This window comes from Camelus bactrianus, chromosome 13, assembly GCF_048773025.1.
Source record: "Camelus bactrianus isolate YW-2024 breed Bactrian camel chromosome 13, ASM4877302v1, whole genome shotgun sequence".
NCBI classification, from domain to species: Eukaryota; Metazoa; Chordata; class Mammalia; order Artiodactyla; family Camelidae; genus Camelus; species Camelus bactrianus.
The window spans coordinates 42,533,962-42,548,936 of record NC_133551.1 but is presented as its reverse complement, the minus strand read 5'-3'; the positions used below and the strand labels follow the sequence as shown (position 1 = coordinate 42,548,936).

At 35.1% G+C, this 14,975-nt stretch overlaps 1 protein-coding gene across 4 annotated transcripts in view; it reads right to left on the bottom strand.

Moving 5' to 3' along the window:
• EPS15 (epidermal growth factor receptor pathway substrate 15) overlaps positions 1 to 14,975 on the bottom strand; it is a 123,051-nt gene that overhangs the window by 42,367 nt on the left and 65,709 nt on the right. For all 4 annotated transcript variants that reach the window (XM_074376500.1, XM_074376502.1, XM_074376501.1 and 1 more), the window contains exon 13: positions 9,425 to 9,497. In XM_074376500.1, the coding sequence (XP_074232601.1) occupies positions 9,425 to 9,497 (73 nt within the window). The remainder of the gene's footprint in view (positions 1 to 9,424; positions 9,498 to 14,975) is intronic.

Sequence of the window (14,975 nt, the reverse complement as noted above, 5' to 3'; positions counted from 1 at the left end):
GGTTCAACACAATGGATGATCATGAAAAATTCTTCTTGAACTAACATTCCACGAGTCTAGGTGATTATAGATTTATAATGGTGAGCTCTGCTAGTACTTTATCATCAATTTACCAGTATGCTTAAACTTCTTCTCATGCCTAAATTTTTAACCACGCCCACACTGTTAACCAACCCATACTCAAAATGGAGATACAGTTTTAGATATGCACCTGGCACTGGCTCTCAATAAATATATGCTAGTTTTCATTGTTTTTCCCTTGATTCATGATTGTTTTTTCTGCCTTTGTTTCCTCCTATTCCAAACGTCCAACTTTCTTAGAGTTTTCTCTCTGAAAAGAAGGTTTTTGAAATCACTCTGCTATTCCAAAAATATATGATCATTCTCTCTTACCTATAGGATAAAGTAAAACAGGCTACAAGATACATTAGAACCTCCAATGCTGGGCCCCATGTTATCCTTCCTCTTCTCCTACCCTCTTTTCCTCATCTTCACCTGGGCCCCACCCTCAATAGATCCTCTTCTTTCCCTAATATACAATATACTTCAATGTCCCTGTGCCTTTCCTAAGCCACTTGCTCTGTTCTGAATGCCCTTCTACACCATTACTATCTGGAAGCTCACTTTTCATTCTTTAAGGCAAATTTAATCTTCTCTGACCCACCTTGAGCTTCCTTCACCTGTCCTCTTTTTTTTTTTTATTCAGTTATAGTCATTTTACAATGTTGTGTCAATTTCCAGTGTGGAGCACAATTTTTCAGTTATACATGAACATACATATATTCATTGTTGCATTCTTTTTCACTGCCTTCACTTGTACTCTTATAGCAGTTTGTACCTAACCTCTATGATCACACTTACTACACTGTACTACAATAATAAACTGCTAAAGGAGGGAACTGATGCCTCACCTTTCTCTGAGGTTCCACAATCTATTACAAAGCCTTGTATATTTCAGAAGATTAATTAGACAATTATTTGTAACTACCACAAGGGTTCTAGTTTCTGGGAAGAACTATTGGGAAATGTGCCTGAGGCTAACAGAAAGGATTTTATGTTCTTTCAACATACTGTGAAAAGCTTCACTCTGCATTTAAACTATAGCTAAATATTAAAACTAGACATAAACTGACCTATAATAAATGCTTTTTGTTAAATTAAAATAATATCTAAATTCCTATACTGATTCAATATTTGTAGTCTACAAACCAAGACTGATTTGACATTTAAATTTTCCATCATATGGAAATAATTTTTACTGTTTTAGCATATCACTGTGGCATATACGCTTCTTTTGTTTTCAAATTTACGTTTTTATTTTTTTAACATTATACTATATACTATTCTTACTCTTCAGGATGGCAGAATAACAGCTTCACTTTAACCCAGTAGCTTGAAAAACTACTGTGATTTGAAACATTCTCATAATTCAATTATAAAGTGTCTTAAAAAAATGCCACTTGCAGTCTAAAGTTATTTTATATTTGGGAAAACAATCCACTGTCAATATCTTGTTCATGAAATTATTATACTGTTTATATATAATGATATGCTGGCCCAGAAACATTTTTTAAGAATCTTGGGAAATTTTTTTTCTCTTTTCCTTTAATTAAAAATGTTCAGAGAGATGGGAATAGGAAAAATATCTATTCCCTACTTATTTGGGAATATGGGTTACTTATTCCCATCTTCAAATATTCTAGTCTAATCTGCTACCCTTTCCCAAGCCCCAAAGAAAAATATTGGACTTCACATCTCTAATAATACCTAGTCTTTACAAACAGATGTAATTTTGATGTCTCTACTTTTATTATAAATCCAATTAAGGAAAATAAAATTTACCTTAAAAGGGTCACGTAATATAAGAAAACATCCAGGACATAATGTTAATTTTCAAAAGCTGAATACAAAGGCATACATGGTATGATCACAAATAAATATAAAGCCATGTACACATATTCATAGAAAATATTGCAAAATGTTAACAGTGGTTATCCCTGGAATGTGAACTTGTGGGTTTCTTCCTTTTTGTATTTTTCTTTATTTTATAAGATTACTATGGACTCATTACTTTTATGATCAGAAAATACAAAGAAAAAGAATATGAAAGGGAATATATATATATATGTATAAATGAAACACTATGCTGTACACCAAAAATTAACATAATATGTGAATTGACTATACTTCAATTAAAAAAAAAAGTATCAAGTTTGCAGTTTTTTAAAAATCACATACCTCTCATGGCTTAATACTAACATAAAAATATTTTGACTGAATTTTTATGTAAGAACTACTAATAGTAGGATCAATGCTGGTTTCCTTTAATAAAATGAACCAGTTTTCAAAACTAGTATTTTTAGTGAGTCACTTTAAACACTCTTAGGAGATGGTTTATGCAAGAGGAAATGGAATAAACAAGCCAATACAATATTTACTCATTCCTGCCCTTTCTCTTCCAAAGAGCAAACACATTCACTCAAATTTCCCAACCTCACTTCTTAGCTGCTGTAAAAATCCACACAGTAACACAAAAGTACAGGTGTTAAGAGAAAGGTTATTGAGCAAATACCTCACATTACTGATACATTTTAAGCTAGACAGATGGTCATATTAAAATCAATTATAATTAATGCTTCTCCATGTCTAAATATTAAAAAGATCTCTACAAAAAATTCTGAAGCTAATCCATAGACACAAGTCTTCTTTTTCAGTAAGCAAACATAAAACTAGTAAAACTGCACAAAATCAAAATGAACAGATGCAAACACACATGCCAACAAGGATAAAAATTTCACTATAAAATTATTTGGTAAGGCTACCACCCCTGCAATGCAATTTTCACAGCAACTTCAATATCCAGATATAGTTGGCTCTTTTATTTTTTTGGTAAGGATTTGCTTATCCTGAGACTACATGAAGGTTAACAGATGTACTTCTCCCTCCCTGCCTCCCACCTTTGACTAGGGCAGTGACAGTGCTCTTAACAAACAGTGTCTTTGATTAAACAAGGATAATTTTCTTTTAACCTGAAGGTAGCCCTCTGGGAAAATCCTTTCCTGAATGAGTGCACAACATCGGCACCACCAAATGCTATCCCACCAAGTGAGTGGCTAAAGACATTTGCGATACCTTCCTAGTTACACTCAGTTTTCCATGATCATACTCCACTTGCCCACCTGTGCCATCAACAGAAAAAAGGAGGATAGCAGCAATCAGAAAATGGCAAGCATGACTTGTAAGAAACAGTTCACAGGTGAATACCAGTCCACAAACCACCCTTTGAGTTGCAGGGCATTAGATTGTATCTTTATGGATCAAATCAGGAGCCTGCCAGGTTACTGGGTTGAGCAGTTGAGGCAAATTGGTCAGCCCCATGGTCAGTACCTTATGAAGAAGGGCACTGCTCTTCCTGGGATCCTGGGGGCCAAAAGGGACTCCATTAGGCCCTGGAGAGAGAAGTAGTATGTTTGGACAAGTGTGTCAAGAGTCAGGAGCTGGGCTGTAGTGTACATTTTTCAGAGGGATGACTGAAACCACCAAGAACACTTCTTGCATAAACCCTATGCCGATTAAGATTGGGAAATTGTGTTTTATTTCAACTGTGCAATTTGTATCTCCCAGATTGTTACACTACAACAAAGATATGCTCTTAAACGAGAAAAAAGGAAGGAAAATGGCAAGAATGAAGTGAATAAGACCACTGAAATACACTGCCAAAGTTTGTTTTAGAAAAATGCCAAAGCAAGTTGCATCCAAGGCTCCTCATCCAGGAATGCAGGGATCCTTGAACTGGGATGTTGGCTTTATTTAAAAATAAATTTCAAGGAAAATGTACTATTTTCTAGAAATTACACAAATTACTAAAAATGAGAAACCTGTCCCCGTCCCTCCACATTCCACAAAGTGCTACGGCGGGTAGTGGAAATAAAATTTAAACAAGTATATAAAAACTCTTAGCTATTCTTAAGAATACAATAATTCATTTTAGCAACCCAAGTTAGTTGTACAACTAAAGAAGTAAGTCTATGAAACATGAATACTTTTGGACTATTTCATATAAAATATAGAGTAAAAGATAAATAAAAAAGGACACTAATTTATGAATAAAACATTTAAAAAAAACTCGAAGCATATATACAGTACATACGTGTATACTAGTATACCCATACTTAAAGAATTATTAAAGAAGACAAGGGGAACTCTAAGCATTTTGTTAATCTTACAGAAAATGCTAATTATTTAACTGAGTAAAAAAACACTCCAAAGACTAATCCAAAAGTGGAAACAATCGGTACATTCATTATGTTGGCCTAATTTTCAAAATGGAAGTTATGCGAATATTCTTTTTTGGGGGGGTGGTAATTAGGTTTACTTGTTCATTTTTTTTAGAGGGGGTACTGGATTAAACCCAGGACCTTGTGCGTGCTAAGCATTCACTCTACCACTTGAGCTATACCTCCCCCAGAATATTCTTAATATAAAGGAGTATCAACTATAGAGCAAGATGTTTAAATCAAAGACCAGAAAAGGAGTCTTTTAAGCTAGGGTGGGTGTTGGAAAACCTCACTAACAGCCTGCCTTTATTTCCCAATCATATGCTTCTCAGCATGTTCTAAGAGCTTTATCGCTAGGAAAAGAATGTTGAGCTCATGTATCTAATTTTATTTCCATCCAAAATAAGTCATCCCTCTTCATCTAGGGAAAATACCAACTAAGTGAATTAAAATTTTTTAAATAGGCGATTACTATAAGTTACTAAATCTTTACTGATAAAGCATGAAGGTAGTAGGAACAATATGGAAAAGTATGACTCTTCACGGTATCAGCTGTGCTTCCCATCATTTCTGCCCGTGGTTTCTGGCTGTGTCTTGTCCTATTTTTAATTTCATGCATAAAATTGAAGTTTATTCATTTCTATTGTCAACACATTCCTTAAATTTACCTGCATCTAGCAATATACTATCATGTATCATGAAAGATATGATCCAAGGTACAATTTCTAAGCTTAAGGAGCTCACAATATAGGCTGGAAGATATTGGAATCTGTATACATACACACCAAACTAGCATAGCAAGGGAACATACTGGATGTGCAATTTAAGTGGATACACACTCCTCTTGGAGTTCCAACACAGGAAAGACAGATGTGTAGACTGAAGGGACAGAGAAGGGAAAATTTAAGAAAGCGGTGATGGGGGGAGGGTATGGCTCAAGTAGTAGAGTGCATGCCTAGGATGCATGATGTCCTGGGTTTGGTTCCCAGTACCTCTTCTAAAAATAAATAAGTCTAATTACCTCCCCCCCCAAATAAAGTAATTAAAATAATGCAATAATAAAAAAATTAAAAAAAAAAAAAAAAGAAAGTGGTGACATTTGAGCTGGACTTTAAGGCATGGGTAGAATTCACATAAGCAGCGGTAGATTTCAACAAAAGGTGTAAGGGTGGGAATAAGAAAGAGGATGTGCATGGCACCTAATTCAGAAGCAGACAATCAAACAATAAGTAGTACAAGAGGAAAGTCTGTATCTCATCTTTTTTCCTACCTCTCATATACTTAGGAGGTATGACATCTGAGAATGGTAATACTGAAACTGGTTTAGGAAGAAAGGCAAGAAGAATATGGAGTAAGCACTTTAATGCCACTTCAAAATTTCAGATGTTAGGTGATAATGGTGGCATCACAGAGAACGAAAAACATTGACATAGAAAAGTTCAAAACCTGAAGCCAATATTTTTTCAACATGATGAGACTCATTTTTTGACAAGCTGACTTTGAAATGATAAACATCAAAGTACCTAACTGGAGATGTGACCCTGGCACTCAGGAGAATTAAGGGCTTGATAAATATTTGTGAGTCATCAGTATATGGATGGCAGGGGGAATAAAAAAAAAAACTGAAGAGGGGTGGGTGCAGAGAGTGTGTCCATCAGTCCCTGGCAAAGGCAGCACAAGCAAAGGGTCAGAGAGGTGGGGATATGAATATCTAGGAGAGTGCAACCCAAGAAATCAGTAACCAATGCAGGAAAGACCAAAGGATTTGGCCTTAAGATTATTCCTGGTCCTGGGAAGAAAAATTAAGCACAGTGGATGGGTGAACAGGAAACTAAATAGAGTTACTGAAAGGATAGGAAGGGAGAAAGGGGCCACACAAAGCAACAAAAAATAGAGAAAAACAGGTTGGTAGCTAAAGTGATAGCAACACATTAAGAAAAAAAAAAGGTATTTTCAAATTGGTAAGTCCAATAAGCAGACAGCCTGATGTGAAGACAGCAGTAAGAGAAGAAAGCTTGATGATGAAAGGAGAGTGATAAGATGACAAGACATAGAATAATACTACTATTCAGAACTTACACTGAACTCTAACCCTGTGCCAATGACTCTGAGGCACCTTACCTGCATTATCTCATTTTATTCTAACAGTAAACTCTGGTGTTTTTATTATCCCATGTCCCAGAAGGAAAATCTAATGTGTAGAATGCTTATATTTCTTACTTAGGACCATAAATCTTTCAAAAGACAGAATAGGAACTGAATTCACGTTTGTCTGATACCAAGTCATTCCTATAAAATATGCAAAACTGAAGAAAGCATACATATCAGGATGAATTCCTAAACCCTTGCTGGTTACTCCAAAAAAATTTAATAAAATTATACATATGCAGCTTAAGGTGGGAAAGAATGTGGGTCTACCCTTTCCCCATAACAACAAAAAGCCCAAACCATAAACATTTGAGATAGAATGTCCTTTCATAGCTTGCTTCTCTTAGATCATGTTGGGCCTAATTTTTCCATAGAAGTCAACAAACTAGCAGTGTACCTCATTTGAATTAACAGTGATCATCTCATGAAGTAAAATTTGAAGTTAATTGTTCATTTGTTCTTAAGAAAAAAAAATCTTGAACTGTAAGTTAATAGAAAAGAGCGAGTGTTTTGCTGCTTTGGTCATATCTGAAAAGGTTTCTTGAAAGTCTGGTTTCTGTGCTCGAGATATAAACTCATATAATCATTACCGGTGATTATAAACATGGAGAAAAGCAAGAACACTCAGAAAAGCTAAGTTTGGATTAGGCAGCCACTTTTTATTTTCCCGCTTAGCGGAGGCACTGGGGACTGAATTCCGGATCATGTACACACCAAGCAGGCACTCTACCACTGAACTATACTCTCTACCTCCATCAGACACTTATTGATAGTTCAAAATTCCATTACTTCTCTGCTGATGTCTTTCTTCATTTTGGCATTTCCTACTAGCACCTACATTAAAAAGTGAGGTCAGAAAGAAGCAGTGAAGTTCTTTGATTCTGATATTTATTAATAGCTCTAGTAAACTGCCTTTTGCTAGAAAAATCAGAAAATAAGCACTAGGAATTTGAGTTAGTTACAGATTTTAATTATCCATATCATTCCTAGTAAGTGCCTCATCACTAGTGGGTAAATCAGAGTTAACTACATAGGTAATGAACTATACTTCCTACCACCTTCTGCTAAGTTGTCTTGTGCTTCAGAAAACTAAAATGAAAAGTTTTAATTACTTGTAGATGTCAATTCTCCATGCCATCCTCAGTCCAGTGTCTCACTGCCATGGATAATACAAAGACACCTATATTGGGGTGGAATGACTAATGAATCTACTAATGCAAAGCTTTAATCCAATGTTTTTTTTTTTTCAATGAGCTTTTATGTTCAACCATTGCAGCTTGGCCTGTATTAACCATGCTCCAAGATACCTTTTATTTATAGCACCTTATGCAAAAAATTCAACAATTTAGACTGCCTCTGCCAAGTACACATTTTGGATTCAGTAAAGCTTAAGGTTTAACAGATACTTTACCATCACCACTAAGTAAAGAAAGACAGGCATATAGCAATGACATTTTGACTGAAAATAAAACTTCCGTAAAAATAAAAAATCAAATATTCAAGGATAGCCCATTTAGCCTGACGAGAACAGTGTAAATTTTAGTGTTCTTCTAAACAGTCTATTTAAAACTCATATCCTCAAAAGATGCAATAGTGAAAAACCATAGATAGATGTACACAAATAACAAAATATTCTCCATTGCAAAAACCTCTGTACTTTGAAACACTACCTGGCTAAATTTAGAAACTGTCCAATATTATATCAGTAACATTATCTCTTCAGCCTGAGAAAACTTTGTAGATTATTTCATCTTCCACTCCTAAGCTATTTTCAGCAATAATAGCTTAAAATCTATGACTCTTTTGCATTTCTTAAGAGGCTCAAAAACTGCACAAAAATAAAACTGAAGTAACCATCCCATATCTCACTACCACAAAGAGAAATATATTAGAGATGATCTCTTGGCTTCACATCACCTTTAGGAAAATCACAGGATATATAATAAGTATAATAAAAAAACAACTTCTAACAAGAAATTTCTCTCTGGCTTCTTCCTCAATTCCTCAGTAAATCTTTCTCCCCACCCTAGCATAGTCCACCTGATAGACAATCTCTGGTGAATGTGCTACATCAAAACAAAATAACGGATCTAACAATTTCAGAGCTTTCACCCATTTAAAACTATCAGGACAAGAGAATTCAACATACAAGTAACATGTTAAGAAATGCCCATCCATAAGCTCTTACTGGCAACTGCTACCAGTGCTTTGACATCCAACCTCCTGTATGTGCTGGTGCCGCACTCAAGAAACAGTGCCCCAGGAACATGGTCACATGCATTGCTTACTGTTCTAAATGCAACACTGCCCAATTTTCTATATTTTTAATGTTTGAAGTATTTCTTTTGTATTATTTCCCAATCAGAAACTGAGGTTTTATTGTCTTTTCTATTTGTAAAATGAAGCTACTTAACACAGTATTTAATGAAAATGAATTAAATCTCTTTATGCCGAAGTTTAAGATATTCTGGCTACTAAGCAATTTATAAAATGCTATTTTAAATTGTTTCATATCATTTCCCACCTTATCAAGAATTATGGGAGACAACCCTTTAAAATACTAGGTCTCCTGGCTAACAAAATCTCACATACATGAAAAAGCAAATTGCATTTTCATGATGATGATGATGATGATGATGATGATGATGATGATGATGATCTCATTCATTTAATTTTATTGGTATAATAGTATTTATATCATAAGTCATTCAAACTTATCTTTAAGGATATAATATGCAGATAAATATTATCTTTAAAATACTTTCAAAACTAGGCATTTATGTTGAAAAATATTGCTTTCTCATGCTGTATAATCTTTGCAGGCCAGAATTAGGAGAAAAATAATCATTTTGCAAAAGATAAATATTTATATCACATAAATAATAGGTATTCCCTTGACCTACTCATCAATACAACCATCACACAGTAAATGACCCTACACATTTAAAATGAATCCTTCTAAATCAGAAATGGAATAATGAGTTTTACAGTTCACTTACCTGAACCTCACTTGTTCTCTGTTTAATAGTATCTTCTTTCTCCTTAAGGTCCTGTTCCACATTATTCTTTTCCCTAGAAGACCAGCAAACAATGCAAGAATATTTGAGAACATCAGCTACAGCCGGTATGGTTATCCATCCTCCTAATCCTGAATCGCTTTTTAAATACATAGTGAAACATTCAATTTTTAAATGAAGGGCAGATTTTTCTACCCTCTTTTAATTATTTACAGAACAGAAATCAATATAAGCTCTGTTTGTAAAAAAAATCGCTTTCTCACTAAAATGTGGTGAAAAGAGAATAGATTAAAAAAGGAAGAGGAGAAAAATAATCAATGAAACACTCAGGTTTCACTGATCTCACTGTTGCTATGGAAATACTGTCCAATGAAAACTGCTGGTGAAAAAAAGGAGGGGTTGCATCAGCTCTGTAAGCTTAACCCTTAAGTACCACTGTCAAATCAAGTGAAAATTGCTAATAGACACAGTCAACAATATTAAGGAAAAGGACATTTACTCAAGTGTTAATTTCCCCTTAAATCCCTTGTGTACACCTATTTTAGAATGAAACAACAGAGAAAATAGAAAAGATTGTCAATACACAGGCCATTTGCTCTATCATATACCACATCTGCTCAAAAGCTATTTTAGGACCACCTATCAATACCCACTGATCAAATATATAAAGCAACGTATAATTAAGTAAAAAAAGAATCACATTAGCATTTATCTCCTTCTACTCTTCAGATCAAACATGCTAGCATCCACTTTTACTTTGAAATATCATCTAAATTCTTAAACGCTCCTACCAGAGCTAGATTCCTAATAAATGAATTCTAAGCAACCTTAGATTCAGAATACAAAATAAAGCTACTTTCTGATAATAAATGTAAATGCCCCTTTGTACTGAAATATCTCTCCTCTCCGTCCCCCATCACCGCTCCCTTCACTTTTTCTTTCCCACAGAATGAAAGAAAAAGCCATAGAATTCTGGGGTGGGAGAAAAGTAAAAGAAGGTAATATGAAGAAGGAGGATGGCATTCTAGAAGTCCTCTAGACTAGTACTGCAGAGTTTCTTCTTAGAGCTTTATGACTATACTTCAGTTTCCTCCCAGACATAACCCCAACAGAAGCCTGGCTCCATTAAGCTACAGCATAAAGTAAGGTGAGAAAATTATACCAAAGGAGACACTTAACAGACAGCTGTATGCTACATTTATAATTCTCACCTTTTTGAGGTGAGATTTTAAATGCAGACAAAAATCAACTGTTTTGGATATGCAGGCACAATATTCTTAAGATTTGTAGGGGAGGAAAAAAAGCACGATAATAAAGCTATTTGCATAACTGTTATTTTCAAAAAGTTGACATGTACAAGGAGCTCAATAACCATTTGTCAGAGGGGTCGCAATGTGGGTCAAGATGTTGTGGAGATTTTAAACATTCCCTTACAACGCGAATCGTTGTTGCAGCCTTTTCCTCCCAAACCTCTATCTACTTATTATGCAAAGGTCATCCTGCACTTCCAACCCTTATAAAAATAGGTAAAATTAAAAATAGAAAAACATGGGAAGAAAAATCTAAATATACTCCACAAATTCTGCACATTCAATCTTGGAAATTTTTCAATCTTGGAAATTTTTCAATCTTGGAAATGTTTTTTTCCCTCCCTAAGTGAGCAGAAGAGTGTTTTCAATCCCGCTGCAAGATGTCAAAGATCAGTCACTTGTAAAACTAGCCCCCTCCTCCCATCCCAAATCCTCAGAGGCATTCTACACAAGGTCAGTAGATAATAACAAAAACAGAATACACTACACAGAATTATAGATCAAAATTGCACACACTAATGTGCACGTGTGTATTCAATCCTTTCTGCTCTGCTGTTAATTGTTGTTGCTGACAGTGTTTGCTCAGAAGATGAAGTGTGCAAACCAGAATAGAGGGATGCAATGAGGCAATGAGCTGACAACACAGCCAAGACACAAGAATGGGAGAACAAAAGAAGAAGGAAAGCTCACTTAGTGTGAAAAGCAAACAGATTATAGAGGACTCTCGGCTCTAACCAGCAAATACAAGTCTATGTTTGGGTAAAATGGAGAAAGCTTAGAAAGTACAAATTTCTCTTCATAATTTTGGGGATGGGAGGGATGGGGAGCAGTGGTGATGTCTCCAAACATCCTGAAGACCATCAAATGAAATACAATATGGGAATCTTCAGGTATTAATTTTTCTTAGTCTGAGATCAATTAAATTTAATATTCAACCCACTATTATCTAGTAAAATTCTGGTCTCATAATAACTCCTTTTATTATCAAAACCAAGTAGTATAACATATATTACTTAACAGAAAACTTTAAAAATAATAAAATGACCAGTTATATTACTTTCTATTGAAAAAATTATGAAAGAAAATCTATCCCATAAACCAGACTGAAAGTAAAATAATTTTCTCAATTTAGATTATAATTTCAAAGATGCCAAATTACTATTCTGTCTTATTCCACAGAATCTTAACCTCTATAACTATCCTTCCCTTTGGGCGCCTTTAACTCTAAAGATGTCCTCATTATTAGGTAGCTTAACTGCCAATAAATCTAACAAGCAAACACAGAAAAGCATGCTCTTCTTATCATGTAGTCTTCAGTAAGGTATTTGGGTCTTACAGAGAACAAGAAAATAGGACTAAAAACTGGAGACCTGGATTCTAATCTGGCTCTGCCATGAAACAGCTTTTCTGACTCTGATTAGGTCACATAACTATTCAGAGCTTGAGTACTATTTTTCACTGTGCAGATGCTAATATCTACCATCTTAAGATATGCAAGGTGATATGTACAAGGTATCATGTAATTAAGAAAAAGGCAGGCTTTGAGTCTATGCTATGGCTTCATTTTGCTCATTATATTAGCAATACTCAGAATTTTAAATATTGATGGAGTAACTTTTAAACTTTTTAAAAGGAATTATGGGGGTACATAAAGTTTAGAAAACACTGATCTTGTCTAAATATTCAAAATAACTACTCTCTACTTTTAGAAACTCATTGTATGGTTTTCAAAGCATTAGACTTAGAGTCAAATAGTCCAGAATTCAAATACTGCTCTATCACAGATCATCTTTGTTAAATCACTATAACAACAGCTATTTGTTCTGGTTGACCTTCCCTTCTCCTAGGACCCAGCAATCCTGCTTTTAGGAGACTGCTGCTCTCTCCCTACTATCTTTCTACCCATATAGTTCAAGTAAAAGATGCCATCTTTTTACAGACTCAGCCTCTCTGAGTAACGACTGGCCAGAGATTAGCTCTTGAGCAAAGCTTAACCAATCATAGTTTCCCACCTCAAAATCACACAGACTGCCTCAAGACTGGGCCCATGATAAAAGTCAAGGCAGTCAAAATCTTTATCTAGGATGCTTTATTTAGAATTAATGGAAAACCACTATTACCCCTACCATATTTTCTTCTACTACTACTACTACTACTACTACTACTACTACTACTACTACTACTTACAGAAACTAGCACTTATTAAGCATTCACTGCGTCATAGGTGTTATGTGGTAAGCACTTTACATGGATTAGCTCACTCATTCAAGAAAAATCATCCCTGTGAAATGATGAAGATGGGCAAATGTGAGTCCAAGTGCTGTTGGAATTCATTGTTTCTGCCTAAAAATAATTACATTTTCACAAAGAAGTTGAGGTGAAAGGCAGGGAGACAGAATTTTTGTAGGGCTTAGGCCCTGGATCCTATCAGCTTCTGTTATGGTTAATTTTATGTATTAAACTTCCCTACGTCATGATACCTAGATAGCTGGTCAATCACCAGTTGGGATGTTGCCGTAGAGGTATTTTTCAGATAAAATTAACAGTGAAATTAGCAGACTCTGAGTAAAGTAGATATCCTCCATGGTGTGGTGGGCCTCAACCAATAGTTGAAGGCCTTAAGAGAAAAAAACTGAGGTTCCCCCAGGGAAGAGGCAATTCTATTTCCAGACTGTATGCAGACGTGAGCTACAACATCAACTCTTCCCTAAGTCTCCAAGTTATTAACCTAATCTACAGATTTTAAACTCGTCAGTTCCACAATCATGTGAGCCAATTCCTTAAAGCAAATTGAAGATAATACTTACTTTACACATTATATGTGGAGATGTTGTGAGTGAAAAATATATAATGATACCCAATATATCCTTATGCAATTCTAAGACCTACCTACTTATTTAACAAACAAATACTGAATTCTACTACATACTTGTCACTGTGCTACACTTTAGGGATACAAAAAAACAATGAGACAGCTACTTGCCATTAAATGTTTGTGTGAGGTTGGGCAGAAGAACATAGAAAGATAACCTGCAATGCAGTGTACTGGGTACCACACAGGTACAAGGTGCCGTGGCAACACCGAAGACCCGTGTTACCCGACTCTCCTCAGAGAGGGTCAGAAAAGGCTTCTCCGGTATCAGTGAAGGAAGGATCATGAATTGCAAAAATAAGCTGTGCAGACAGTTAAGTGCTTTGTTTATTATACGGTATTTCAACAGAAATTATTTCAGTCTAGGAATGCTTTGTGAAGGAGGTTAGACTTCAGCTAAGCCATGAAGGAAAGAATGAATGTTGAGCAGAAAAAAGGCATTTCAAATGCAAAGGAGAGCTTATACAAGAAAGCACAGAGGATGTCAGCAAAATGGCAGACTAAGAGGTAAACCAAGAAGAAAATTTCCCATATTTGAAAAAATACTTGAATCTATAAGCCAAGAAGTTCAACGAACTCCAAGCAGGAAAATCCAAAGAAACCCATGCTGAGACAATTACAATCAAATTGTTGAAAGACAAAGAATCTTGAAAGCAGTTAGACAGAAAAGACTTTTCATGTACAAGGGATCCGCAATAAGATCATTAGTGGATTTCTCAGCAGAAATCTTGGCGGCCAGAAGGCAGTGGGATGACATTTAAAATGCTGAAAGAAAAAACCTGCCAAATGAAAATACTCTATCTGGCAAAACTGTCCTTCAGAAATGAGGGAGAAATTAAGCTATTCCCAGATAAACAAAAGCTGAGAACTCCATTACCATTAGACCTGTGCTATAAGAGATGCTAACGGGAATCCTTCAGGTTGAAATGACAGGCTACTATTGGACAGTAACTTGAAGCCATATGAAGATATAAAGTTCTCCCGTGAAGGTAGATATATGGACAAAACCAAAACCCAGTATTACTGTAATTTTGGTTTACAACTTCCCTTTACATTTTCTATAAGATTTAAAAGACAAATGCATAAAAAAAATTATAAATCTATGTTAGTGGATACACGATGTATAAAGATGTAGTTTATGACAACAGCAACAAAAGTGGAAGGAAAAGAGCTAATAGGAATAGAATTTTGTATACAATTGAAGTTAAGTTGATATCAAGTCCTATTAAAGCATTTGGTTTAGGATAATAAAATTCTGGAGATAAACTGTGGTAAACTGCATAACAATGTAAATGCACCTAACGCCACTGAACTGTATGCTTAAAAATGACTAAAATGGTAAATTTTATGT